Source organism: Athene cunicularia, assembly GCF_003259725.1.
Source record: "Athene cunicularia isolate RWA chromosome 1 unlocalized genomic scaffold, athCun1 chr1_part1, whole genome shotgun sequence".
NCBI classification, from domain to species: domain Eukaryota; kingdom Metazoa; phylum Chordata; class Aves; order Strigiformes; family Strigidae; genus Athene; species Athene cunicularia.
In genome coordinates, this window is record NW_020799091.1 from 108186248 (window position 1) to 108212128 (window position 25881).

Below are 25881 nucleotides of genomic sequence, written 5' to 3' on the forward strand. Positions count from 1 at the left end.
ACCTCAGGATCCCAGGCTCTGGAATCCCCTTCTGTTCTAATCCTGAAGCAGCAGCCAGCCCAAGTATCATGAAGAACAGTTTACCTGCCTTCTTGGGCAGCAAAGGTGATGCACTTAGCATTATGGAATAGGCAAGGGCCGTTCCTAATAAGGAGGGTTTACAAAGAAAGAGTAAAATAAAAACTAGCATTCTGACGGCATGAAGAAAAATGAAAAATTGTACACTCCGATTGCACTGAACATTATTTCTGGCGTCAAACATCATCAGACTTGAGGCATCTTAAGTGATTTTTTTTTTTTCTGATTAGATTTTAAAAGCCTGTTACAGTACATGTCGTTGTCTTCAGCTTTCTGTTTCCTGTGTTAAAAGAAAAAAGACAAAAATGACTAGACATTCAATTTTTATTATTTAAAATTTGTTTCACAGAATCACAGAATCAACTAGGTTGGAAAGAACTTTGAAGAACATCTAGTCCGTTAACCTAGCACCGACAGTTCCCAACGACACCATATCCCTAAGCAATACGTCAACGTGACTCTTAAACACCTCCAGGGATGGGGAGTCCAGCACCTCCCTCTGCACAGCCCATTCCAATGCCTAACAACCCCTTCTGGAAAGAAATGCTTCCTAATATCCAGTCTAAGCCTTCCCTGGCGCAACTTGAGGCCATTACCTCTTGTCCTAAGAGGCTCATCCCCAGGTCTCTGCACCCTCCTTTCAGGGAGCTGTAGAGGGCGATGAGGTCTCCCCTCAGCCTCCTCTTCTCCAGACTAAACCCCCCCAGTTCCCTCAGCCGCTCCCCGTACGACCTGTGCTCCAGACCCTGCACCAGCTCCGTTGCCCTTCTCTGGACACGCTCGAGTCATTCAATGTCCTTTTTGGAGTGAGGGGCCCAAAACTGAACACAGGAATCGAGGTGCGGCCTCAGCAGTGCCGAGTCCAGGGGTCAGATCCCTTCCCTGTCCCTGCTGGCCACGCTATTGCTGACACAAGCCAGGATGCCATTGGCCTTCTTGGCCCCCTGGGCAGACTGTATGCTTCACATACTTCTTAGAGATTTGTTACTTTTAAATAATAATAACTGAATTTAATCACATGCAGGAACATGACTGCATGATGGACACCCTTTTTACAATCAGGATTTAAATTGAATTAGTATCATTAGGCAGGAAAAAAAAAGAAGAAAAAAGTTCATGCCTTAATATCTAGTAAAATCTAGAATGAAAAACTGTCAAAAAATGTGAAAGGCAATGTCAAGGTGTTCTTAGATGCTCTAGTTCTTTACATTATCCAGATTATTTCTAATGTGAAAGTAAAGTGCACATTTAAATATTGTATTTCTGCAAGTTCTGTTCCATAGGTTTTCGTATGGTGACAATTATATTATGCTACATATTACTTGTTTTTTATGTTTTTGACACATTCTTAAAGTTTCTTTTCTTGGAATGAACATACTCTCAATAGATAGATAAACATATTAATTTTCCTGAAGAGAAATATTTCTGTTTCAAAAGTGTTTTTTCTTGACATCTGTCTAAGCACAGAAAATAGCCTTATTCTAGTCATCTTCAGCAGTAAAACTGCAGTTACCTCCATCTCTTCTTCTTCCTCTTCTCCTTGTTCATACGTTCCCAGAACTTGCATTTCTGCAACATTCCTTCGGGCTATATTTGTTTGATCTGCCCTCTGTCTGCCTCCTGATCCTCTTGATGACATTGAGCTGGAGGAGCTGGGATCTCTAGGATTATTTGATGTTGGAAACGTTGGCCTAGAATATGGCAGGATGTCCTCTGCATAATTAAATATATACATTGTTATGTTTACAAGGCCACAGATTCTAAAATTTCTGCATGCAGTTGATTTATTTTAGTTTTTATGACCCTCAGGAGGTATAAAGGGATGCCTGACAGGAATATGAAATACACTCTTTCCATAATAGCATTATAGAAGCTTTCTTGAGGAAATTTATAGTATTCACGTGGTAACATTCACCACAGAAAAACTAACTTATGATTAGTGTCCACTTCATTTCAATTTATGATCCTTGCTCTATGCTCTACAGGAAAATTAAGAAAAAAACGCACCCCTTGTAGTATATTTTCAATATAACTGAGGAGAAGGAAATGTCAATGCATGCATGATACTCACAAGGAACTCATTACACCTAAATATTAGACTCTAAATTTCTGACTGAGTTTGAAACAAAATTAGTGGGCATGTTTTCAAATTTCAGCACCATCCGCTAAGATAACCTTCTAATAACTTTTCGTTGTAGCAATCCACTGTAACGAACCTCTGCTATGTGACTTCACTCAGTTCCCTGATAAATTAGATCATAATTAGAAAGATGAAATATAACTAGACCATAAATGTATGGTAATGGCAAGAACACTGATCCTTACAACTTTTGAGGAATATTTCTGTTTGGGATTCCTCAGCATTAGCTTTAATACATGATGGGTATAAGGAAAGCAAGATAGAAAAATCTATATTTTTCATAAGCTTTTCTTTCCATTTTACCCTAATGAGAATCTGCAATGTAACCTGTATTAGCACTGGATAATTACAATAAATGGTGACAATTCAGCAGATCTAACTTCAACTCACACCAGCAGTGTGAGAGACCTGAAAACAGCTGGCCTGTTCCCTGTGATCAACACTCAATATTTCAGTAAACCCAGAGCTTGCAAAACAACCTTGAAGAAGATGAGTTTTTGCTGGTGTGGTTTCTCGTTTTGGTGCTTTATTTCCTCGCAGTTTCCCATCGTTTTGCTGTTCCTGTGATTCTCTCCTCTCTCCTGAATTTGTCCGCACATCCGAATGCTGTCTCCCATCCACCCCATCCCTCCCCTTGTAGCTCGCTCCTTTCCTTTCCGCAGATCTGTCTGTCCTCGCTTCTATAGAAGCAAGTTTTGGCAACATGACTGGCCGCACCTCCAGCTGTGATTTGGACTGAGCAGTTGGTGATTTTATAGCTGGAGGTGGCACAGGAGGGGGTGGCAAGTCTACAAAGTTGAAAAAAAAAAAGTAATTACAATAACATCATACACCAATGAAATTAAGAAATAATAAACTTGAACTGGAGAAACAGATGCCCTATTTACCTTCAGCCGTCTTTTCTGCCCTTCTCCCTCCACCCCAAAAATTATTATGTTATTGTTATGATTGCTGATGGGTATTTTCCCAAAGCTTGAGCTTTAAAAATGGAAAAAGTAAAGACTACTTACTGCCTTTTCAAATAACAGTATTTTCTTAAAAATAATTAAAAAAAGCTGTAATAAACTTTGGGCACTTCAGTATTAATATATCTGTTGTGGATATCAACATAAAGATACTAACATATCTTTGCTGGTATTTATTGTTTTTGAAAAATCCATTCAACAACACAGCAGCTTGTGCTAGAGTTGCTTCAGGTTTTCAGTGTACTGAGTATTAAAGCAAGTTGGCTGGGGTGTAAATGCACTGCTGATATATGTAAGGAGAAACTATAGTAATTATTACATTCTTCTTTCAAAATAATAGGTTAATCTAACATATATATCCCTGATGTCTGTGGGTGTGTCATGAGATATAAAAAAATCCACACTCAATCAACGAAGTAACAGGAAGAACAAAAAAAACCCAACCAACCAAGCAACCAAACAAAAGAGACAGACGAGACTTTTGAATTTCTGTCCTTAAATTAGCACAGTTTAAGGGGTTCTAAAATTCTGTATATTTTTAAATAGTATTTATAAGGCACACATATGTTTTACTTAGTTACAGTTTTCTGTTCCTGCATTAAGACTTAGAACTAGAATGTGTAAAACTCTTCATCAGGATACAATAGTCCTCTGTGGAATATAAAATGTGAAGGAAAAAAATGTAAAAGGCAAGCAAGGAAGTAACAATACAAAAGCAGTTCACCACAAAGCTGTAGGAACAATTCATATGCATATAAGAGACCAAGTTAAAAAAGTGAGATGTGAAAGATGATTCCGAGGTTAATATTCTCAAATGAGATTGCTAAAAAAAACCCTAGCACTATTACAAAATGTAACTTCAGCATTTTATGATAGTGAGCATTCATTCTTTCTACTTCCACAAAAATCTTGGAGCAGCTGTGTTTTTCAAACACCATCACTAGCTAATTCACAGTCTATTCAAGTGAACGTTTCAACTGAAAATTAACTAAATTGGGCCAAAAATAAAGGTAGTACTCCAGAATAAGAAAAAAAAAAGCATTTAACATATGTATAAATTCAGACATGGCATATGCCAGACATTTTCAAGAGGTTTTCCAGTGACACAAAGCACAAGTGACTTCGTCTAGCCCTGTGGAAAGGTGTAGCAATGCAGAATTCGCTGCTCTATGCAAGCTTACTGGGCACCATCCTGGCTACATTAAATTGGTGACATAACTTGGAATTGCCCTTGACCTGTTTTAAATAAGACCAAAAATTTTATCAGTTGTCTGGACTGGGATGATGAAGAAGAAAGATGTCATAAACTACATTTCCTAAGGTTGGACATATTTCAGGTAAATGAGACCTGTAACATCATACTTGCTGCATTAATTCCATTGTCTTGGTAAAAAAACACCAAAAAAAAGAGGAAAAAAAATCCCACCAAAAAAACAACCAAGCAACCAAGAAAACTTCTTGTTCAAATGAGCAAACTATTTTCACTGCGCTGTTCCATCCTGTAGAAGTTTAAATAAATATGTGCCTACAATTTTGGATATTTGGATCACAAGGCTCCATAGCCATGTGATCTTAAATGGCAATACCTGCTCCAAACAATGTTGGTCTGAGGCAGTATATAACTTCTTACAATTCAACAACTTGGTGAAAAATTGTATGAAAATTGCCCAAGAACTCAGAGTTGCGTGTGGTATGTCCCTTGAAAGCTCAGTGCATCAGACCACCTCAAATCCAGACCAAAGCTTATCAAGCACAAGAACCATTCTTCGAAAGCAAGGCTGGAGATGGTGAGAGTTCCCACCTTTTGCAGAATACTTTTAGTGAGTATAGAACTTGGTCAAGATTTAAAAAAAATAAGATAAACTCTGCATTAGCCTGCAGAGATTCAAACAATATTTTCCTTTCTGAGGAAAACATCCTTCTTACAACATGTCTTCTCAGAAAAGAGCATACTAAACCACACGTGCATGAAGATATTCAAACTCAGAAGTGTAGGCTTCTGAAACCACAGCTGTTCATGCAGTATCTGCTGTCTCATACTCCCCACTCACTGTCTCTATTAAGTTATCAGGGCACTGAATAGCCCTTCTGCTAAGCCTGCTGATGCAAGGGGTGTGGAGGTACCTAACATCAGCCTTTTCAGCAACCCTTGGAGCCAATCTCCAACAGCTGTGGCATGGCAATGCACTGGCTCGATACCGAAGGGAAGGAACAGCATCTTTCCTGTAGCCTATAAAATACAACTTGGAACAAACTACTTTATTCAAGAATCCTATTCAGCTACACAGGACAATGAACAAAGTGGTGTTAAATCTTGACTATGGAAAGGAAAGATGCATTGATATAAAAAGTTTCATAAAACGGCAGCAGCTCTATGGTACAGTAATAACTAAAGAAAAGTGATACTCTCTTTCAAGAACATTTTTGCAACCTGCAGGGAAACTATAGAAATCTTCATTATAACACAGTACTCCTTGCTGAGAAGAATCCTTTACAGAGAAAAAAAACCCCAACTTTTCAGAGGTCAACACTATTACACCCCTCTGGTATTTATTTTAATAGCTCAGATCACAAAGAAAACCCAGATTCAATCTGCCTCCTTGAGTACAAACTGGCACACTTCTTATTAAAAGCAAAATGGAAGCTTCCATTGTACAGAATAAAAAATAAATCACAAAGCAACATCAAACCAATATAGAGAACTCAGAAGTATTTGTTAAAGGTCAGCTGTGCTCACATGTTTCATTCATGTCTATGTATTACTGTTGTACGGCTTCTCACATAACTCAGACAATTAATGGATGCCGTTACATAGCATGGTCTAAAGGGGAAACCTTCCATATATGTTTTTTGAAAGGAGCAATGACAATTTTCTAACTGAAAACACATACAGGAATCATGGAATAAGCAAACCAGCAGTGGGGAAAAATAATCTGCGAAGTTAGTTTAGCACTGAAGTGGAGCAATGACAAATAAGCACAAAAAGATGAACTGTAAGTTGTGACAAATGAGGGAAGTAGGCCTTATTAGGCAACCTGAAGAAAACAGCCCTTACAGATTTTATGCAATACTGGAGAAGGTACAAAGTGAATATTTGTTCTATTGCATATTTGTGCAGGCATGCAAAACTCAAGACTGTGCCTGACTTAGTAAAGCTTTAAGATCATTTAAAATTCCTAGATACATAATAACTTCAGCTACTACTATTCATGTACTAAAGTTATTTTCAGGCCTTATCTTTCAAGAAACATGGCTCAAACAGTAGACAATAATTAGATGAATAAATAGATATAGCAAACCCCAGTATGATGTATAAAAGCAGTGGGTTGTTGAATTGTAGAGTTTTTCTGTCTGTACGTACATTTACATAATGCTTTCATCAAAACAGTTTTCACTCCACAAAAACTCCCTCAGCAACAAAATCAGCATTTACAAAATATCTCACAATGGAATCAGAGGTAGGGACTGCAAAGGCGGCAGGTATCTGAAAATTATTATTCGATAACAAGCTGCTTTTTAGCAGAAGTAAGAAATGCTTTCCTACACTTAGTTTTTACCTTGCTGAAATTTGTGCAGAGTACATTTTTGTTACTGCACAGGCAGAGGGAGACAAATGACTCTGGCATGCAGAACGGCTTAACGTTTCAAAGTGAAAATTCAAGGAAATACTTGGCAGATATTCAATTGCCTTTTGCGAGAAATTCAGCTGTCTTAATGTCATGTCATTGATAAAACAGTGAAATAAGTCAGTTACAGTCTCAACCAGTTAGTTGTGAAAATGTTAGTATTTGTTCCTTTGTCCTTCAGAGATTTAAAAAAGAGCAATGGTTTAAAATCTCATATGAATTGTCAATGGGATATTTTCTATTGAAAGACCTACTAAACTGAACAATGGCAAAGTACTTTTATCATTTTTATCTAAATTCTTACAATTCTGAGGGCTTGTAACTCTTAATAAATCGAGTTCAGAAGAGACTTTCATATATATAGTTTTAGAAAAGATAAAAACATTCTTTTAAAATTTGGTTTCTTAAATTAAATATGTAAGTAGGTCAGGCAAGGTGGAGAAGAAGGATACATCTGTTAGTTGGTTATTGTAAGGCACTCCTAGTAGTTAAGTCTCTAAAAGGCTAGATGAAGAGCAATTAAAAATTCATACATTTTAATCCTTACCACTTACTGAGAAAAGGTTTTCAGTAATAAATATGGAGAACATTTCACCTGCTGGATGACTGTCATGGAATAAAACAACTGAGCTGAAATCCCCTTTCACATAAAGTAGAAAGTGATTTGAACTAATGTTAGCAGAAAATACAAAATTGTTACTACTGCACAATGCAGAGTAGAACAGAGAGCACTCTCCCTTATTTAGAAAAGAGTAGTAGAAGACTTTTTCCTGCTACATTAGTAACAAACACACTTTCAGAAATATTAATCTCTCTTGCAAATCTTGCTGTATAAATTAAAAACAATAGAATTTTCTGACTTACATATATTGCTGCTGATAATACTCTTGGCATTTTCAACCAGTCATGCAAAAACTTTATTTATATATCCTTTCTGTCAACTAACCATGAAAATTCTTCATGACACTAGTATTTCATGAAACTGCTAGCAAATACTAATTCAGGTAATTTGGGAACAGTAGAAAGTTCTTTATATGTGAAAGTAAATTCTATTTTAAAGGCTGAGAAAGCATCTCTTTTTAATATCTCTTTTTAATATTTATTCAAAGCTTCTAGCCACCAAAAATGCTTAAATTCAGAAGAGCAATTCACTTTGCTCTACTACAACACATATTTTCACCCACTATGAAGAAAAAACAAAAAAATCTTTGTGTCAGGCACTCCTTTATAAAAAAGGTAAGTAACAGTGTAACATCAAGCCAACAGAAAAACCTAAGTATAACTAGGAAAGGTCAATTGTTCTTAACTGTTTCATTCATGTCTCCATATCCCTTTTCTCCACTTGAGGAAAACAATTAGTAGATGTTATTCTATAGCTAATTCTAAAGGGACAATATACTAGATGTGGCTATTAAACTGAATGCTTGGAATCTTCAGTAAGGTTCCAAATTTGCTTATGTAAATGGCTTGAGGGTAAAAAATAATAATAATAAAAAAAGATCAAAACCAAACAAGCCCTTCAACCTTCGAACTGGGTTTTATTAGATCTGAAGAAATTAAAGCCATAATTTGCTGTTCCCTGAATGACCACACTGTATTGCACACTAAACAGGTTAGCGGAAATTCTTACCTAATTAGAGAATATGCTGAGGTAAGCAGGTGCTATATAACACAAAACAAATATTGATCATGATTGTCAAATCTATTGCAATATCTAACCACAATGCTCTATGATTTAACTTTGTATAATTACTTTTACAAAAAACTGTCATCAAATACAGGCCCATCTCTTATTTATTTCTGTGTTAGAAGACAATGGCCACATAAAACTCCTGTTCAGATTTTATTTCTGATGCCCTAGCTGTTGTGCTTGTATCGAGGTTTGATGCTCAGCTAATTATTCAGTTAAGAGCATTCTATTCAAGAGAAATAGCTGACAAAAAGTCCACAAAATCTTGCAGAATGCCATTAGAAGGGTCTCATAAACGTAACATTTCTGGTACAGTTTTGGGATTTACACCTTGTGTTGTCCTTTCGCAGAAGCAAACATGCACAAAACCACTGTAATAACCTCTTGAAATCAGATAATATTCCAACAGCTCAGTTTCACTGACAGAAGGGGCCTGGGCATAAGCCAAGAGGCCCAGGTGCACTGTGTCATGCCAGTATTTAATGCAGCCTAGTATCAGATAGATGCTAGTGAGAGAAAATACTCAGAATAAAGTACAGATAATAGCACGGACAACCACTCATTGCTAAATTACTTCTGCTCATCACGCTGTGAGCTTTGTATTAAATTTTTTTGTCAAGTGGCAGGAATCATAGGGAGAAGTGGCTCAAAACTCCCTTCATGTAACCCTGGATAAGGATCTATAATATTAGGCTTTCATATGATAATGGCAAATGACGCCCCTCTTTGAAAAATTTCAGACTGGTAATGAAAGTCCTAATCAGATTGTTGTTGCAGAGAACCAGGAGGTGGGGAACGATGCCTTTCTTTCCCCTCCCCGCCGTTAGCAAATTCAGTAAACTTGACAAGATGGGTTAAGTCTTGGAGAATTTATCTTACATGAATTTCCAACAAAGCCCGTGGGTTGTTTTATAAAACTGGAAGGTAGTGCTTTAATAAAAGCTGCACCACCTGAGGCATTTTCATTAAAGGCTCTCTCTAGACAACATCACAATGTTTGCATTATCCTCTTACACTCCCAAGAGAATACAAGCACTACCTTTTCAGCAAGAGTTGATATTGTGTGTGAAGGCATGAGAGAAGATGATTAGATTTTGCTTTTACTCACAAAGTAACTACTTGCAACAATGCTGTGGTCAGGATTAAAATTCATTGATTTATGTTGTCCACCTTTTGAATGGTAAATGTGGTTGTTTTTTTTGGTTTTTTTTCTCCCCAGGAAAAGATATATTCTGAAGGTTTTAATAGTCAGTCATGTGAACGAAGATTTTAATCCTAACAGCACATTATTCTCAATGACTGTACTATTTATGCTATCTGGGCTCTTAAATAATGACAGTAATTAGCCGATTAGGACACTATAGAAAACAGGTGCAAGGCTCTGGAGTGGAAGCATCAATGTACAGTATTAAGGAACTCTGGCATTTAAAATGATTAATCTGTTCAGTGTGTTTAGCAACAGGAAACACAAATCACTGAATTCTGAAACATAATGTTATCTCCGTGGAAAAATTTCACACACACACACATTGAATGCATATTTAGAAAGGTTCACTGACGTTTTCACCCATTTCAGTGGACTCACCATCTGTGTAGACTTCTCTGCGCAGATGTCCTGGCTGGTGTTTTTGCTTTTTGGCAGGTCGGACCTTCTGTATTACAACAGCACTCATGTTGCTGTCAGTAGATACAGGGCTGGTGGGTCTAGGACAGTGTGATGCATGAAAATGTCTACGGCCTGGAAATTGTTACAGAACAATAGCTATTATTTTTTTATCCAAAAAGATGTTTCATACTTTTTTTTTTTTTTCACATCAGAATGACCCAGCTATACAAAACCTGAAAATACACTGTTGGAACAATAATAAAACTCTTATCCCTCCTGTAATCAGTTTTAGAGTGAGCTGCAAATATACTGAAGCATTTGCTATCCTACCAGTAGGCAGGCTGGCTTCGTTGCACAGAAATTATTCAACTGCTTGGTAGCTGGTAGCTCCTGCCCCAGGAATGGGAACTCCATCAGCAAGCAAGCACAAGCAGGCTTCCTGTGCAGTAATATTCTGGAAATAATGAAGTGTTTCAAGACATGTTTTGGCCCCCCTAGCTTGGGCAGCATGAGGTTACCCATGCCACAGGCAGAGGAAGTCACCAGCAGGTCTCAGGTACAGATGTCCCCTCCTCTGCTTTGAGGGAATTACCAGGAATCCATCGGGGATGTATGACTGGCATTTTATCACAGTTTATTTGCAGATAAGAAGTGTCACATTTTTAGGACGTGTAGTCAGGTACAGGAAATATCAATACACAAAAATCACCACATAACATCAACTTGACTGTCGTAAAATTATTTACCTGTAATAGTAATGGGACATAAAAAGACCTTTTTCTAAATAAATATATTTACACACACATAGACACACATATTTGTGTGAACTTGTATGTGTAAAATGAATAAAATCCTGGCCCTGTGGGTACGAATGGTAGTTTTGCCACCTACTTCAATTGGCCATGATTTAATCCAGAATTACTAAATTGCCTCCCCTCTCACTCTTCATGATAAACAGCTGTGTTGAAATGAAACAAAGGACTGTTAACTGGGAGAGGATATCAGAAATGGGAGGAAGGTTGCAAATCTGTGGAGTCAGGGTGGACACAGTTGTGACAGAGTACCTCTTTTCCAGATCTGGCAGTTTAATAGGATGGATTGGCAAAACATTCATGGATCTGCATGAAACCTGCATCCCACCCTGTAGTATTCTTATTTTTCAGCTGAACTATAAAAATATCCATTGGGCCTAGTTGGGTTACTGATTACTTGCATATATCCAGTGTTACTAGTAACCAGTATGCTGTAAAACATTAAATATTTCAAATATCATATCCAATATATCCAGTGGTGATTCAGGAGAAAAACAAGAAGAAACATATGCATAAGGCCATGCTGCATATGCATAATCTACAACCTAAATGGCAACTAATAACAGCTGTCCAATTACGAAACTAACACAAACCCAGTTCATCTCAATAATAGAGCAGTAAGAGCTTGAACAGCATTCTCCAAAAGATAAAACCAAAATATTAAATGGAAAACATTTTTTCCAGATCCAGTAGAAATATGAGTATAAAGGTTTACTATTTATTTGGATATTTCAATACAAAGGGATTAAATCTCTGATATGAGTGACCAAAACCACTGGGAGCTTTATACTAGGAAAAGGATAGAATTCTGTAATCTGTTTTTTTTTTTTTCTTTTCACTTAGTTCTGGGTGCAAATCCACTAGCAGGGTTGAGGTTTGGCAATGACCAAAGAGACCAAAAAATTAGGAACTAGTTATAATGAACAACGTAAAGCAGCTGTTTATTTGAACTGTTTCACCAAAACTCCTTTTCTGACTCTTCCACTAGTGTAAATTTCCCCCCCTCTCCTGCATTTCTAAATGTTTTAAGAACAAGAGGAATTCAGGAAGTGGTTGAGGATAAATACATTTCACGATGGCCATTTTTTCTTTTCTCCCATCAAACCGAGGACAAACTCACCTCCTGATGCATCTTGCATTTGACGTCTCGCTACTTTCAGGCCAGCGTATTCTGCAGCTGCTGCAACAGCCTGTGCAAAATCTGCATCGGTAAAAAATGATCCATCAGAAGAGCTAACGCTAGACCGCCCACTTGAGATGTTATCTTCTTCAGAGGCTGAACCCCAGCCATTGATCATGGACCCTGTTACAGAGCTCTCCAAATCCCCAACGCTGGAGGCAGGTGTCTGCTCAAGGCCACGCAAAAGGAGCCTTCTGTTCTGCATCTTGGCAACCTCTATATCTGCCTCATCCTCTTCCTCTTCTGGTGCATCAGTATCCATATCAGAGACCAAAGGCCCTGAGATATATCCATACGTATGTGGTGGGGAGATAGGCCTTGGAGGAGGTGGAGGACTCACAGGTTGGCGTCTGCATAAAAACACAAGTGTAAGAAGAATTGAAGTCACATAACATAGCCAGAGGAGATAGGAGATCAATGCAAATATTCTTTTATTTCCCAACAAGCTTAACTTGCCTTTCTAAATCAATGCAATACAATTCTGAAAGGTTCAGGGTTGGCTGGTTGGTTCTTTAGTTCTTATTTTTGCTGTGAATCGGAACTGGAGTTTGAAATCTACCACAAAGAAATCTGATCTTTTAGTATGGCTCCCTTGTCACTGATCTTAATGAAAACTGGTTTATTTTGCATAAAGCTGTTCATTTTTCCTAAAGTAGCACATGCACAGCTAGGCAGAGGTACTTACAGTTCATGTGACTATTTAAAACAAATACTTGTGCACCGTTGAGAGTATGAGCAAAGGAAGTGTCTGTATATTGCTCTAAGAAGATTGCAACTATCAATGTCAACAGATGCCTCTATCCAAATAGATTGTTCATAAACACCATCTTCCCTCTACCTACCCCAGTGATTTAGAAAGATATGAAAAGAGATACTTTTATTTCATTATTTTTTCAATTGGTCTAGGTGATAATATAAAGAAAGAATTCTCTACCAAAACATTACTTTTAAGTCTTAAGAACATAAAAATGCATATAGATGTATGGGTTATTTGAGCTTAAATCATCAAGTAGTGGTGTCTCCAGCTTCAAGAGGAAAATATTAGGTATCATTAGATCAATGTTCAGTTAATACTTCACTCAGAAGTCCCAGTTAGTAACACTGTCACCAGTTTTTCTTCACAGGGCCACAGGCATGCTCTTTAATTGCCATTTGTCTGATAGGAAGAAATAGCTTCTGCAGCAATGGCTGCACTGTTGGATTTGCTTACCAGGAATTTCTACTGCAGCCTGCTTTGCAAAAACTTCCAAATGAATTTTCCCTTGTCAATTTTTCCCTCTTATTATCTCATTGACAAATGGTAACTCTCATAAAATTGAATCTTTTCTTGGGGGGGGGGCATGATTTTTTTATTTTAATAATTGAGAATACTTACTAATTTAGAAAGGAAAATTTAGCAAGAAAAAACATACTTTGTGTCAAGAGCAAGTTGGAACCTCCCTGAACTACATCATCTAGCCACTGTTTTCTACTTGCTGTATTAAGTACTGAACAGAATGAAGAAAAGGTCAGTTAGGGAGATATTCCCAATAATCATTTAATAACACCCCTTCCCCTCAAATCCCAGAAGCCATTGCTGCATGGGCATCTCTACCTGCCTTTGACTAGAGACCTTGCCCATTAAAGATTTACCACCTTAATTTAAAGCTATTGTGACAACTGTCCTTGTAATATATATGCCAGTCTTCCCGTTCTCTAGGTTTTGCTATTAGGAGACATGCAACTGGTTACAAAATATATTAGGGTTCTTGAAATTATAACTTGCTTTCCAACCTTTAAAGACAGGCTAACTGAGAGAGCTGGTTCCTGAGCATACAGAATTAAGAAAACTTCATTTGCTTTATCTGATGCAGTGGTTCTAGATATAACAGTGACATTGTCTTGTATCTCAGCTCTCACTTTAACACTAACATCTGTTTTTTTCTCTGCTTGTCCACTCTTCCAGAGCACAGATTTCTATTTCAGTTTGCTATACTTCTAGTAAGCTCACTGAACAGAGAAATATTACAGGACACCAGTGCCACCAGAATCATATTCTAGATGCCTGGTTCTGATCAGAAATTGAGATAATATTCAGCAGAACTACAAGTAAAGCAAATGGCAAACAGCATTTTAGACATTATTTTCAATATAAAACCACCATTTACAAACCCCTCAAAAATAACACAAAGAGGCACCACTAAGAATGTATTCTTAATTGGAAAGTATTGTCACACCATATTCAAAATAGACACACACATACACACACACACACACACATATACACACACCCACACCCACCCCTTCCAGAATGGGCTACAGCTGCTGAGCACAGTACATGCAACTCCTAAACAGCAGTGCCATGGGTCATATCAATGCCATTAGACAGAAAAGATAGTCAGTCAAGCCCTACAAATCAAGTAGAATGATGAGAATCTTTTTTAACTGGTAAAATGGATGTAGCAAAAAGAAAAGAATGTTTGAAAAAGATAAAATAGACAAATTTAGTCCCTAGCCAATGTAGGAAGAATAGAATGAATACATGTTTTATTTTTTCAGTTCACTCAGTGGGTAAGCTGTATGCCCTCAGAGCTTAAACTGGAACACCCTTCCAGATAATTCTGCCACTACTTTGATGACATTTATGGCGACTGGTCATGAGTCTTTTGCTGAGCAAACCTTCTACTTTCCAGGCAGTTGCTGGCTGGTTACGCATGCTTGCATACACCTGCTCCAATTCCTACTCCATTCTGTATCTCCCACTCTCCAGAACATGGTAGCTAAGGGTCTGGGAAGTCATTCACAACACATCGTACACATAGTGCTTCCCTTTTCCATTAGTGTCCAGCTAGTTTAACCTCTAAATAACCCAGAAAACTTGAGTCATTAAAATGAACACTTCTGTGCCCCAACATATCAGGGCCAATGGAAATTACAGGAAAATATTATTAGCCACTCATTAATAAAAAGAGTGATTTTAAAGGAAGATAGAGGAAGAGAAAAAAGTACACAATACAAGAAGCATTACCATAAAGAATAAAGAAAACAAAACAAGGCAGGCCAAGTAGAAGTGGGCCGCAAAAGTAAAAGCAAATATAGGCCCTTAAAAAAAAAAAATTAATAATTACTGCTTACTTAAAAAGGGGAAACATAAAAATGAACTAACTTTTCAAAAAACATCTGGAAAATACATCCATAAATGTCCAGTAAGCTACAATAATAAAATCAAAATTTTACAGTCTACTTGACAGATGAAATTAATTTCATCATAATAGGTCTGCAATTCACTAAAAACAGAAAGTATGACTAGAATATTGCAGGTAAGTTTCCATATTTGTGGTAACAAACAATATCTGCAAACCACATTCAGAATTCACTGTTTTATGAAGAGAAGCTGTGAGAGCGTATATGCAAAACAGTTTGTACTAAAAGCAACTCAGAGAAGAAACAAAATTTCCCTATAACAAATATCTCTATTAATGTTGGTCATTCTTTTAAATAAGGGCAGGTGGAAATGTTAAGAAAATTTTGCGAGCAACATTTCCTGTATTAGGATTTATGAGAGGAGGAAAATCTATAAGTTATATAAATTATATATTTATATATATTCATACGTATTGGTGACAACTTAATTGCACAGTTACTGTGAAATAAAGCATGCTATTTTATGGTAATAATGCAGTAAATCTATTGGAAACAATGGAACTGTAATTATATGGTAAGCTGTGTTAACGATACCACTTTAATATCCTGATGACTGTGAATTTAACTTATGTCAGCATCATACATACCATAGTGATATACTGCATTTCTTTCCATGGTATAGTAATAAAGCAACTTAATTACATATTTCTTAGGTTACAAATAGTTCTAGCATCCTGGATTAGAAGTTAAATATTAACAGAGTAACTATCATGGGGAAAAATCTTGGCCTCACTAAATTTAACAGGAATTTTCAGTGGGGTTAAGATGACTTCTGTCACATGTCTCTCGCTATATTTGTATTGACACACCTCCGGTCAGGTTGGTGTTGTATGTGTCCCAGATCCTCCTGACAGTCCTGTAACATGGGCTGGAGTTCTTCCTGGGGAGAGGGGGTGAGAGTGGCAGTTGACTGATGGCTATAGGAAACAGCAGCTGGAGAGGATGCTGCTCCTCGGACAGGTGGAGTAGGACCTCGCTCATCTTCTTCCTCTTCCTCTAGCTCATCCTGCTGCAGATACATCCTTGCAGGTGGGACAGGACAAGGAATTTCTTGGTCATAGCTAAAATGAATTTTTAAAGAAAATAAAGACTTAAATTTTTAGTGTGTAATTAGCGTATCCGATAGATGTATAAACAGCCCAGAAAAAAGCATTGTTATATGTGCTCTTGAAAACAGCTTAGTAAAGAAGTACTGAGAAAACATACACCACTGTCAGTAAGTGATCTCTAACTGGCCGCACTACAGCTAGATGAGGAGCACCAGAATGGCACAGAAGGAAGGTGTGCCATTCTGGGAAGCTGCCCTGTCAGCTCGCAGGGCAAATTACAGTTCAATTAACTAGTGATTAAAGTGAGAAATGGATGATGCATTTATTCTTCTTACCTTTCATCCACTGAAAGACTGTAATCTTCACTATTGCTATGGGGAGGTGGATGTGCTGGAGGGGGTGGAAGAAGATCTGCCCAGTTCATGCCAGCTTGTTTGGGAGCCTTTGGGGTTCGAGCGCCCTTCTTGTGCCCTTGACTCCCTGTGAATAAAAAGCAGCACATATTTGCAATGGATTTGTGGTGTCTCCTCACCGCTAGCTTTGAAAAACAAAAAAACATAGGCCCCCTCCAGATCCTCTTGAATTGTCCGGGAATTTATTGTGCTGAGTTGGAATAAACTGGTGTTTCTCGTTTTTACACCAACATGTAACTGTAGCTTCTTTGTAGAATTATTCTACATTTTAATCAGTTGAATTTAACCAGAAACTTCACATAGGATGAAAAAAAGCACATAAGAAAACAAAACTGGAATTGTTAATAGTCAAAATGTGATAAAACCATAAATGAATTTTACAAGCAATGTCACTGAGAGTGAGCTTCCTACTTCTATTAATTACATTATAGATTATAATCTAAAACAAATGAGCTGTAGACAGATTTCTCGAAGTGCCTTTATACTATTTAATTGCTGGAACCTAAAATACAATATGATACAGATATGATCTATTCAAGTTCCACTGTTGCATTAAGTCACTGAATATATGTAATTTGTACTTGTCCACTGAAACATTTTAGGCACAATGAAATTACTAGGTTTAGTTTAATTGGCAGGTGCAGTTGAAAATAATTGCTGGAAGAACTAAAATAACAGAAAAAAGAAGAAACAAGATTGATGAAGTATGGCGCAAATGTTTTCAGCTACTATTACTGGGAAATTATAGCTCATAATAGAACAATGCAGCTTTCACAGTTCCAGTAACTGAATAAGACCACCTATTCAGGTGATCTTGAATTCTGACTTTGGACATGTTTATGATGAGAACTGACTCTACCATTGTTTCTTGGTATACCTTTTTAACTGTTGTTGTTATTGTTACTTCTTTAATTGTAGATAAAGTCACTGTATTTTTGAGTATATTTTAGAATTCTTCATGTTTCTCTCAAACTGAGGCATGGCTTTATATTACCCTAGTTAAGCCTTATACACATGATTAAATATCTTGCAGTGGTATTTAGGAAGCTTGTTTTTATCACTTCTGCTGTCTCAGATTTTCTATTCTTATGGACAGTAGTTCTGTTTATTACTGTCCCATTTTAGCTGCCAGATACAAATATGTCTTAGGTATGTACGATTATTTTTCTGGTATCTCAATATTTCAAGCAAGACCCTCACTGTCCCAAGGCAACCATCACTTGCATTCTCTACCCTAAGCACCATGATATATAGTAGTTCAGCACAATTCATTTATTACTCTGGTCACCTTGCTTCATTCCTGCTGGAGTCCTTGGTATAGGACTATGAATTGTTAGTGTTATGAATAACCACAACAGGTGTCAGCATGGTGAATACCACCTTCTCATTTTTAATTTGCATGGGTTCGTACCCCTGAGATGTTTCATGTTGGGTTTTGGGTCTTGTCATTAAGCACAGGCTCAGCACCACACCCTGATGTTGCAGACCTGGGAATGTGCAAAAGGCTGGCTCTCAGAACACCCCTGAGCAGCTGGGAGAATCAGGACTGAGAATTCAGGTCACCCAAAGGCATGGCAGGCTCACCTACATGTTTATGCCTCTGATGTGCCTCAGTCACAGTTGGTCAAGATGGATCGCTGGTTAGGATTAAGGCAACTGGACTATCAAAAGCAACAGCAGAACAAAAGACAAAAAGAACAGTCTTTGTCTTCATTAGCAGATGTAATCTGCTGTTTGTGACCATAACTCACCCACTCTGTAATTGGGTTGATATAAATAAACACAGGCTAAATTTCAGACTGACAGTAAAGCCCCAAACCAAGTAGTTTCTGGTTTAGCTCTGAACATTTCAGACATTTCTCTACTAGAGATAAAAGCTGAAAGTGAACAGGTTATACCACAATGAGAAGCAAGAACTTTAGAATTAAATCATATTCTGTATTTCCAAAGCACAGAGCCCAATTTTGGTGCCCTGGTCAGCATTCTTAGCACAAAAAGCTTTTTTCTTCTTTCATGACTTTTACTTTTAGATATTTTGCACAGCAGATGGTGATGAGAAACAAAATTTAACTTATCTACTGTCTACATCTGAATGATGTACAAGAATAGTTTTGACATATAGCCTCTGAAATCTATAAAAACTTTATGTATGCATGCATGCATGCTTTTTTTTACTCAATAAAATGCATGGATTTAATTTAAAAAATGAAAAATGTCTTAATGCAGTTCTGTTAGATATCTCTCAAATGTTCTGGTATCTTGAGTCTGTTCGTGAATAAGGTTGTCTTGAGTGAGTAGACCCAAGAGATGGAAAAGAAGTCAGTAAAGTACCAGGAAGGAAATACATAAAATCCTCTTTTTTGTGACAGCTGAAAAGGAATTTCTAAGACTTGCTCATTTGGAGACCATAATACTAACCAGTAGGCCATTAACATTAGGAGATCCAACTTCTATTTGATTTAATGACTTTCACTATTTCAGACAACCAATTACTTAAGTGCCATTCAGATGGCATAAGCAATCATGAAGATGCAACAGAAATATAGGCACATATTGGGCCAGTTTTTATGCAGTTTAACATCCCTGTGCTGTATTTCTGTCGGGGGGTTCCTCCCCGTTATCCCTTCTGTAAATCCAGTAACTAGTCTAACCATGTTTAGAGCATCCAAACACCAAAATGCTGAAGTTTGGAAAACACTATAGATACTCACCAGATGTACTACTGCCTCTGTCCGAGCTGTTGTACGATCCACCTGTATTCTGGTCATATGACTGGTTGTATGGAATAGTTGGAGCAATACTGTCATTTACACGGTAATCTGCAAGTATAATAGTATAGTTAATGTTACCCTTCAGAAACACATCTACTTTATATACCTGCTTTATAAGACAAAGTAAGAACTGAAATAGTAAGGAAGAAATAAATTAGTTTTTTTGAAATGAAAATAATCCTATAATCGTTTCATTTTTATCTTGTCTCTAATTTAAGTTTAAGGAAAAACATGGGAATTTAGTAGCTCCACAGCAAAAAAATTAAGTAAAATGAAATGAAATCCTATGCACAGGCTTGTCACAATGTTTCTGCAACAATTAACTCTTGATGGATATATACATGACCTGTGTGAGTATTTTGCATATGAATAGACTGTCACCTTGATTGATTTTCCATGGTCTCTTCTTAATTTACACATGCAGGGCAGCCAATGGACTCTGGTAGCTCCTTTTTGTATTTCAAAGGTGACAAACCCACATAGGAGTCAGGCCTGTATTACAAGGGCTGAGTGATCTGCTGGAGCAACAATGCAGCTCCACTAAATTTGGTTTACAACAGAAAAGGTCTTTGTTTAATGCCTGCTGGCTCCGAGAAGATTCCTATTTACACTGGGTTATGCAGGTTCTAGCTACAAGCAGGGCCTTTTTTTGCTAATGGCCGTTACCTTAACTTCCTTCTCCTGTTCCAAAGCACTTGATATATGTATGTTACTTTAAAATCTAGATTTGGCAACCAGATCTGTGAAACTTTATCAGAAGAAAAATACTCATCTGACAAAACAGTACTCTCATGCCAAAAAGGAATTACAATTTACAGAGAACAGAAAGTAGCCGAGTTACTCATCATACAGCAAATAAAACTGCATCATAAACAGAACCACCAGACATAAAGTAGTGACAACGAAGCACAGCATGTAACTCATCAAAATGGTTATTTCCCATCACAAAAGCTACAGGTATAATCATCAGCAGGATGGTTTTAACTTAGGAAATGAGAAAACCAAGATCAGACTATTGACTCATAAATAGCAAATCAAAACAAAAATAAACAAAACTAAGAATCCAGTCCCCATCTGCTGCAGAAATGTTTGTGATAATGTAAGCATGAGAAAAAGAGCAAAATGATAAATTCCACACCAGAGTGTATTCTGTAATAGTTTCTCAGTCTAGTTGCATTCCAGAGACCATGCTGAAGTCCTACATACCGCATATGTTTACACAGAGGATAAACAGTAAATCAGCACTCTGAAATATGTATATATGACTGTCAGCAGACAATGCTTTAAGGGGGCCTTTCCACACTACAATATGCTAGAGAATATGCACTGTAATATACACAGTTTGAAAGATGCAGTATTTTCTAGGTCATAAAAACCAAACATGTTTTAATTCCAAAACAGATATGTAATACACAGTTCATGAAAGAAAGCATAATTACAAAAGAATACAGCTTTCACCCTCTAGTGAGGAGTCACAAAAATTGAATTTTCTTTTGACATGTTTATGTCAAGGGATGGTGTCACATTTTATATTGCCCTTTCTCCTCTGTGAGTAGACGGGTCCAGTGGAGAAATCAACATTCCTGTAATGAAATGTATTTTTTTAACCAGATAACTTATCATTGTGTGATTGCTGGAGTTACAACAATCCATGCAAAAAGTTCCAAGTTAGAATGGGTCCAGTTACTAAGGATACTCTTTTGCAAATCAGGTTATTAAAAGAGGTTGCATGGTAGCCTGGAGGACTAGCAAGAAATCACATGCCTATTTCTTCCAACTCCCACACATTATATTAAAGAAACATGCCCTCAAGGCCACAAAAGTACATTCTGATGTTTCCCGTTAACACTGAAATCAATTTATTTTTAGCTTCTGGATCCACAGACTTCAGTCAGGGTAACAAAGGAATTTAGTTTCCAAAACTAAGTGCAGTAGCATTGCCACTCAATAAGTGAATCGAAGGCTTGCTAGAAACAAGTCTAAAATGAATTGGATCACTCCATTTGTGTCCCCAGTGTACAACACAATACAATTTTACAGAGTTTGATATGCAAAATTTCATTCGTTCACATGAACATGTAGATTTAATTAGTCTCCATCCACAACTCGGAAGAGTGGGTTGACCTATTTAAAATTTAAGGTAGAGTATAATGTGACTACTATGCATCTGGTTTATGAATAAAATATCCAGACTCTGTCCTAACCAATCCCTTAACTACTATTAAATATAAATTACTCTCAAATCCATAGGAAATGTATTTTATTTAAGTCTTTTCTAAAGCTACAGCTTGGGTTTTTTTTAATAATAAATTCAGTATCTGAAGCTTATTGTGGTGCTAATTAACTTTCTGACACTTCTAACTGTGGATTTCTAAAGCTAAAGAGAGAAATCTATAAGCACCACACAAGCCTGCAACTGCTGAACCTGAAAGCTTTAGACTCCCAGCACCAGAAGGTCAAAACTCCTCTGATGCCTAAAGAGGAGAAAGAAGCTAAAAGCTCTTCACCTTTGTTTAATTTGTTTTGCTCCATAATGTTGTACTGTATGGGTGCAACCTCTTGCTTTTGCTGAACAGAGGGTTTCCAGTGTTTCTCATTCGTATCCCCGCTGCCATTGTTAACATTATTGCTGATATTTGACTGGATGAGTTGAGTGGTGGCATAAGGAGTGGGCTGCCCAGGCTGGCTGACAAATCTTCCGTCCTTTAGATTTGGACTATTGAAGGTTTTCATCTCATTGATTTTGTTGCTCAGGTCCACGTCACCATATACAGTTGACTCAGGCAACATCAGGTTTGTTTGCTTGTTGTCCAGCTGATTGTTGTAATTTGCTATACAATCGGCTAACCACAGAGGAAAGAAAAAAGAAAAGGTCATTCTGTTCGCTTACACTATACTTCCAATGAAATTCCCTTTAAAAATATTTTAGTGTGTAACTATATGGCTTGCATCCATGAAGCAGAGATACTGTAATTAACTAAACAATTTACATTATTTAATATTATTCACCCTGTAAACTACTGCTTCAAAAGTAGTGTTCACCATTTTGATTCACTGTAAATTCAGACACTCTGAATTGCATCTACAATGACTTACCTTGCTGGGCTTTTTCTACAGTGGCCACATAAATGTTCACATTTTTAGACATTATTCTCAAAGCAGTATAGATATCCAGTAAGTAAAATATTTGCATTGAAAGGAAAGATCAACCAAAACTTAATAGTGGGAATAACTAGGCGTGACAGTCATCTCATGTAATTTCAACAGCATTTAGACCTTCTTGTACTTGTGATAAGAAACAGAGATACAACAGAGTTTTATACAACAGACTGAAAAAAGGATTACACAGAACAGAATTAAAGAGAAACAGTACAATGTGAAAGGTAACTCAGTACCCAGTAGCAAGTCTTTATTTGACCACAGTTTCCTTGTACAATCTTATATTTTGATTTGAAACAAAAAGACAGGAAAGGAATCTGGAATTTTTGCTAACTTTTAGGTGCTTTGGATATTGCAAAATAAGTAATACCATTGTCCTCTATGCTATATATATATATCATATAGACAGCATGAATTTATTCATCTAATAGTTATTGCATCATGAGATCACCACTTATTGCATAGAATAAATTAGACATGTACTGATGCTCTGGCCACTACTGTGTGAACCAGTAAGCCTGCCTTTATGTGTTCTCTTGCCTCTGCGTGAAAGCAACTCCACACACTTTTTTTCCTCTCCAGATGCACTCTACTGGAAGGATACTGAATGGATAACACAATCTGTGGGTCAGCAGTTAGAAGGCTTAGTAAAACTACCACTGAATGATCATTAAGCAAAAATTCTCATTTGCCAGCTGATTAATGCATCAATACTTACATAGCAATCACCAGGAATATAGTTTTCATCTTTAAAAACATGTGATATTTATGCTAATGAGTTTGATTCAAAACCTGAAACCCATTACCTGTGGCCACCATTAATTTACTGGAGACAGTGCCAAAATAAAACTCAGTACAGAATTCAGGATTTGACCATTATACTAAATGAGGTAACTACTAAATATAGATGATGTTCAATTTCAAAATTATTCCCTAATACACACAACGTTTTTGAGAAATATTTCCTGAAGAAGAAAAATACTACTTGAGGAAGAAACCCCCTGATTCACATTTTCAGTGATTAAGGAACAGAACATATCAGAACATGCACATACAGCTTCTCGTACATTTCATGCCTCCCAGCTTATGTTTTTCGAAGGTTTTATTGTTTGATATCTTTTGTTTCTTATATGAGATGGCTTTTTATTGCTTTACAGTCTTCAACTTCTTATTTCTACTTTTCAAATGTTTTCATTTCTGCTTTTTCTCTCATCTAATGATATCATGCTAGTCTTTCCTCCTTTTCAAGTTTATTGTACTACAATGGGCAAGTATATAGCCAGCATATTCTTAATTCCTAATAGATCATGCTTTCCTATAATAACCTTGCAGAGTCACTTATAACATATATTTTATCTCCTTCCATTTTCAGCTATGTCCAATTCGTGTGTAGGATAATCTGATTGATACAGTGTATGCAGTAGGTACAGTTTTTACATAGACGCATTAGAATTCCACATACAAAGTACTTAAACAAAACTGGTTTATCTATATAACAGAGATTTATTCTGTTAAGATTTTTTTAAATAGCATCTACTTTTAGAACAATCCATTTTCATTCTGTAGAATTGGAACACAGTATTACAATTAAAAGAAATTAAAAACTGATAGTTACTTAGTATGTTCACAACTATAGTGGGGATATCCAACTTAGCTACTTCAGACCATAAGCCAAGCCTAAGCTGATGTAATTAAGAATATTTGCCAGATTTTCCAGGACAGAAAAGACAACTATGAGCATCCTGTCTGGCCCTCAAGTTCATAAGCTCTACTTGAATGGAAGGAATCACTTTGCAGCATAACCAAGCTTAATATAAAGGCTAAACTGATAAAGAACCCACTGCACCTCATGACGAGATTTTATAATAGTTTACAACCCTCAAAAATGTGTGTTCTCTTCCTTTTCTGAATTTGTTAAGTTTCAGTTGCTAGAGTGTAATGTATTTTATTACTGTAATGTCATTAAAGTATGTCTGTACTTGTCACAATAAAATATCTCTGGATCAGAAATACTATTATGTAGGTATTTATGGAGATTATATCCTTGGGCAGGGTAAGATACAAGTCTCTGATGTTAAAAATCTCTCACCTTCCTCTGAAGCACCTGGCACTGGTCACTGTCAGTCAGCATATTGCAGAAGATGAATTACCACCATCACATTATGGCTGGTTTCACATTAATTACAGGAGGTAATGCTGTTTTACACTTATGCAACTTTACTATAGGTAATCATATTCCCTCTCTGAAATGCTGGGAAATGCTACTAGCAAAAAATCAGCTAGAGATGCTGGTAGCTGAAAAGACTCATTTTCATTCCTCACCAGTAACACAAACTGGGTTAAAGCAAAAGCAACCGTTTAGAACAAAATGTGCAGTAATTAGCGCTTCCAGATATATTTCCCCAACCATGTTCCCATGGAATTCACAAGGTTTGCTTCAAGAGCACTCTGAGTCCTGCCCAAGCTCCTAGGAATTACCACTTCACCTAACATTTCATAATTGTCTTTGAAGTGTGAAGTTAACTTTTTTATCCATACACTCTAGCTAGAAAACCAGCTTTCCCATTTTGTAAAGAATGGCACTGCAAGGGAGGTTTAGAATGTGCCAAAGTAGACTGACTGTCTTGCAAGTACTATAGCAATGTTTCATTTCTTGCTTCTCATCACACTCAAACCAGAAGGAAAATCTCACCAGTGTCATTTTGGTACCTCTCCTTCTCCATGTAAGCAACAATGATGTATAGAGAAACTTAAAAATGACCTTATACACTCTTTTTCAGATTCTGAAATGTATCAATTCAGTGTGACTTTTGGTAACCTTAAACTTTTCAGGGGCTCCTTCAGCCTACTGCTTGCTACAACTCTCCAAAGGGGACCAAAAAAAGGGATCCAAAAAGGGACCAAAAGCATAATCACTACATAGAGGAGAAACTACATTAAGTCTAAATGCATTGGAAATAAACAAACCTGTACACTCTCTAAGGTATTAGAAGTATATACTCTGTAAAGAAGATTCCTTAGTAAGGTAGAAATGTATCTAACCTGGTCGACTGTACGTTGTAAGGTTGCTATCACTGTTTCCATTGCCAGAGGTGCAGCAGTTGATGGAGCAGTCATTGTGATTGTTTCCTGTGTTAGGCCAAGTATCTGCTAGCCATGGCTGAGTGGCTGGTTCACTGATGTTTAGGAGTCCTGGCCTTTAAAAAACA

At 36.9% G+C, this 25881-nt stretch overlaps 1 protein-coding gene across 5 annotated transcripts in view; it reads right to left on the reverse strand.

Annotated features, from left to right (window-relative positions):
• Nucleotides 1–266: 266 nt before the first annotated feature.
• ROBO1 (roundabout guidance receptor 1) overlaps nt 267–25881 on the reverse strand; it is a 643819-nt gene continuing 618204 nt past the window's right edge. For 4 of the 5 annotated variants that reach the window (XM_026851549.1, XM_026851531.1, XM_026851540.1 and 1 more), the window contains 10 exons: nt 25715–25869; nt 22021–22356; nt 19454–19561; nt 16665–16809; nt 16090–16341; nt 12038–12447; nt 10085–10237; nt 2698–3006; nt 1592–1791; nt 267–358 (listed from right to left, as the gene is read on the reverse strand). In XM_026851549.1, the coding sequence (XP_026707350.1) occupies nt 344–358; nt 1592–1791; nt 2698–3006; nt 10085–10237; nt 12038–12447; nt 16090–16341; nt 16665–16809; nt 19454–19561; nt 22021–22356; nt 25715–25869 (2083 nt within the window). In that variant the 3' untranslated portion in view covers nt 267–343. The remainder of the gene's footprint in view (nt 359–1591; nt 1792–2697; nt 3007–10084; nt 10238–12037; nt 12448–16089; nt 16342–16664; nt 16810–19453; nt 19562–22020; nt 22357–25714; nt 25870–25881) is intronic. The other variant, XM_026851556.1, reaches the window with a different exon arrangement.